Source organism: Mesitornis unicolor, unplaced genomic scaffold, assembly GCF_000695765.1.
Source record: "Mesitornis unicolor isolate BGI_N332 unplaced genomic scaffold, ASM69576v1 scaffold26161, whole genome shotgun sequence".
Lineage (NCBI taxonomy): Eukaryota > Metazoa > Chordata > Aves > Mesitornithiformes > Mesitornithidae > Mesitornis > Mesitornis unicolor.
In genome coordinates, this window is record NW_010163506.1 from 1 (window position 1) to 1,502 (window position 1,502).

Genomic DNA, 1,502 nt, shown 5'->3' on the forward strand with positions numbered 1-1,502 from the left:
GGCAGCTGGCGGCAGGCAGGGCGCCGGGCTTGCTCGCAGCGCTCTCGGCGAGGACGAGCGAGGATGGCGGCGGCATCATGACCAGGTGCGCCAGTGGGTCGGGCTTCAATGAGAGCGAGAGGGGTTGCGTTTGTTCAGTCTGTGGTTTCGAGTCTCTGGAGGGGGAGGCGAGCATGGTGGGGGAGGACGGAGGAGAGTCTAGTAAGCTTCCATCTGAAGAGGGTGGGCTGACGCAGCTGCCTTCACCTTGTATGTAGCGAACGCACTTTTTTTTTCTCCTAGAAACAGGGAGAGAGTTATCTGTGAATAAAGGGCAGAGACGCCGACGGAGACAGTCACCTAAAGCAGAGTGCCGTCAATTCGCTACCCTGGGCTCTGCGCGGGTGGCACCCCGGCCCCACGCGCCGTCCTGGGGGTCTGGTGGGGTGTCCTCAGCACTGAGCCCGCTCGGGAACCTCCCCTCGGCTAACAGATTTGGAAAGGATTCGCCAATTGTCTCTTCGTCCCCCTCCTCTTCAGGCCGTCTCCTTTTCCTTACTAATTTTAATAATCAGAAAATCAGATAAGACATTTTTGGAGCCCACTGCGCTAATCTACAAACTCGACTTTCCTCCAGGGGAAAAAATAATAATTAAACCTTATAAAGTAAAAGCTCTGGATAGTGGATAGTATCTCAAGATGTCCCATAACGCTGTCCAACTCAACGGGCTACCTCTACACCTGCGTCACCTGGCGTCTCCTACGATGCACTGCCCTTGGGACACAAGGACGGCTGCAAACTACTGCTCATTGCTTTCTCCTCTGTTAAGAACCACACCAAATCCAGAAACATCAGAGTCAGACAGGAGGGATATATCATAGAGAGAACGAGAGAGAGGGGAAATAAAAACGAAACGAACAAACAAAGCAAACAGAAGAAAAACCAGGAAAAGAACAGAATAAACAGAGTATGATCCAAAATAACAAGAATAACTGGTTGTATGGCCTGCAGGTTGTGGCTTTAAATCGACCCAGTTTTACTTTTTTTTTCAAGGGAGGGTGGTAGATTTGGGAAGCTGCTCGTCTGCATTTTGGGGAGTTTTCCTCTGAGAGGCCACCCATGTAACTCCAGAGCAGGATCCAATTTCAGTGGGTGAAGCGCACGACAACAGGTACAAAGGTGAGGAGCAACATGGAGCTTATTTCACACCAGGGAATGCGAGTGTCTCACACGAGCCGCTCATCTTTAAATAACTGAGTAAGTGACCCGACAGAGATCTTTTCTCCTCCCTCTGTCCACTTAATAATGTAAAGGAGCAATGAAAACAGATGACAGTTTCACACCATCTCTCTTGCCAAGTATATGCAAGACAATTCTAGCAGCAGGACAGAAATAATGAGGCAAACAACCGCAGCATCTAGCAGAACGATGTTCAGTGGCCACCTTGACCCTAACAATGACGGCTCTCCAGCCCTCCTATTCACAAGCACACTTTCCATGGGAAGTGCCTAACCCGCGTCCA

The 1,502-nt window shown here is 50.4% G+C and overlaps 1 protein-coding gene across 1 annotated transcript in view; it reads right to left on the reverse strand.

The window, feature by feature from the left end:
* Positions 1-6: 6 nt before the first annotated feature.
* Positions 7-1,502, reverse strand: part of TCF7L2 (transcription factor 7-like 2 (T-cell specific, HMG-box)) — a gene marked incomplete at its 3' end in the record, with an annotated part of 34,532 nt that continues 33,036 nt past the window's right edge. The window contains exon 12 of the mRNA XM_010193991.1: positions 7-278. Within this exon, the coding sequence (XP_010192293.1) occupies positions 7-278 (272 nt within the window). The remainder of the gene's footprint in view (positions 279-1,502) is intronic.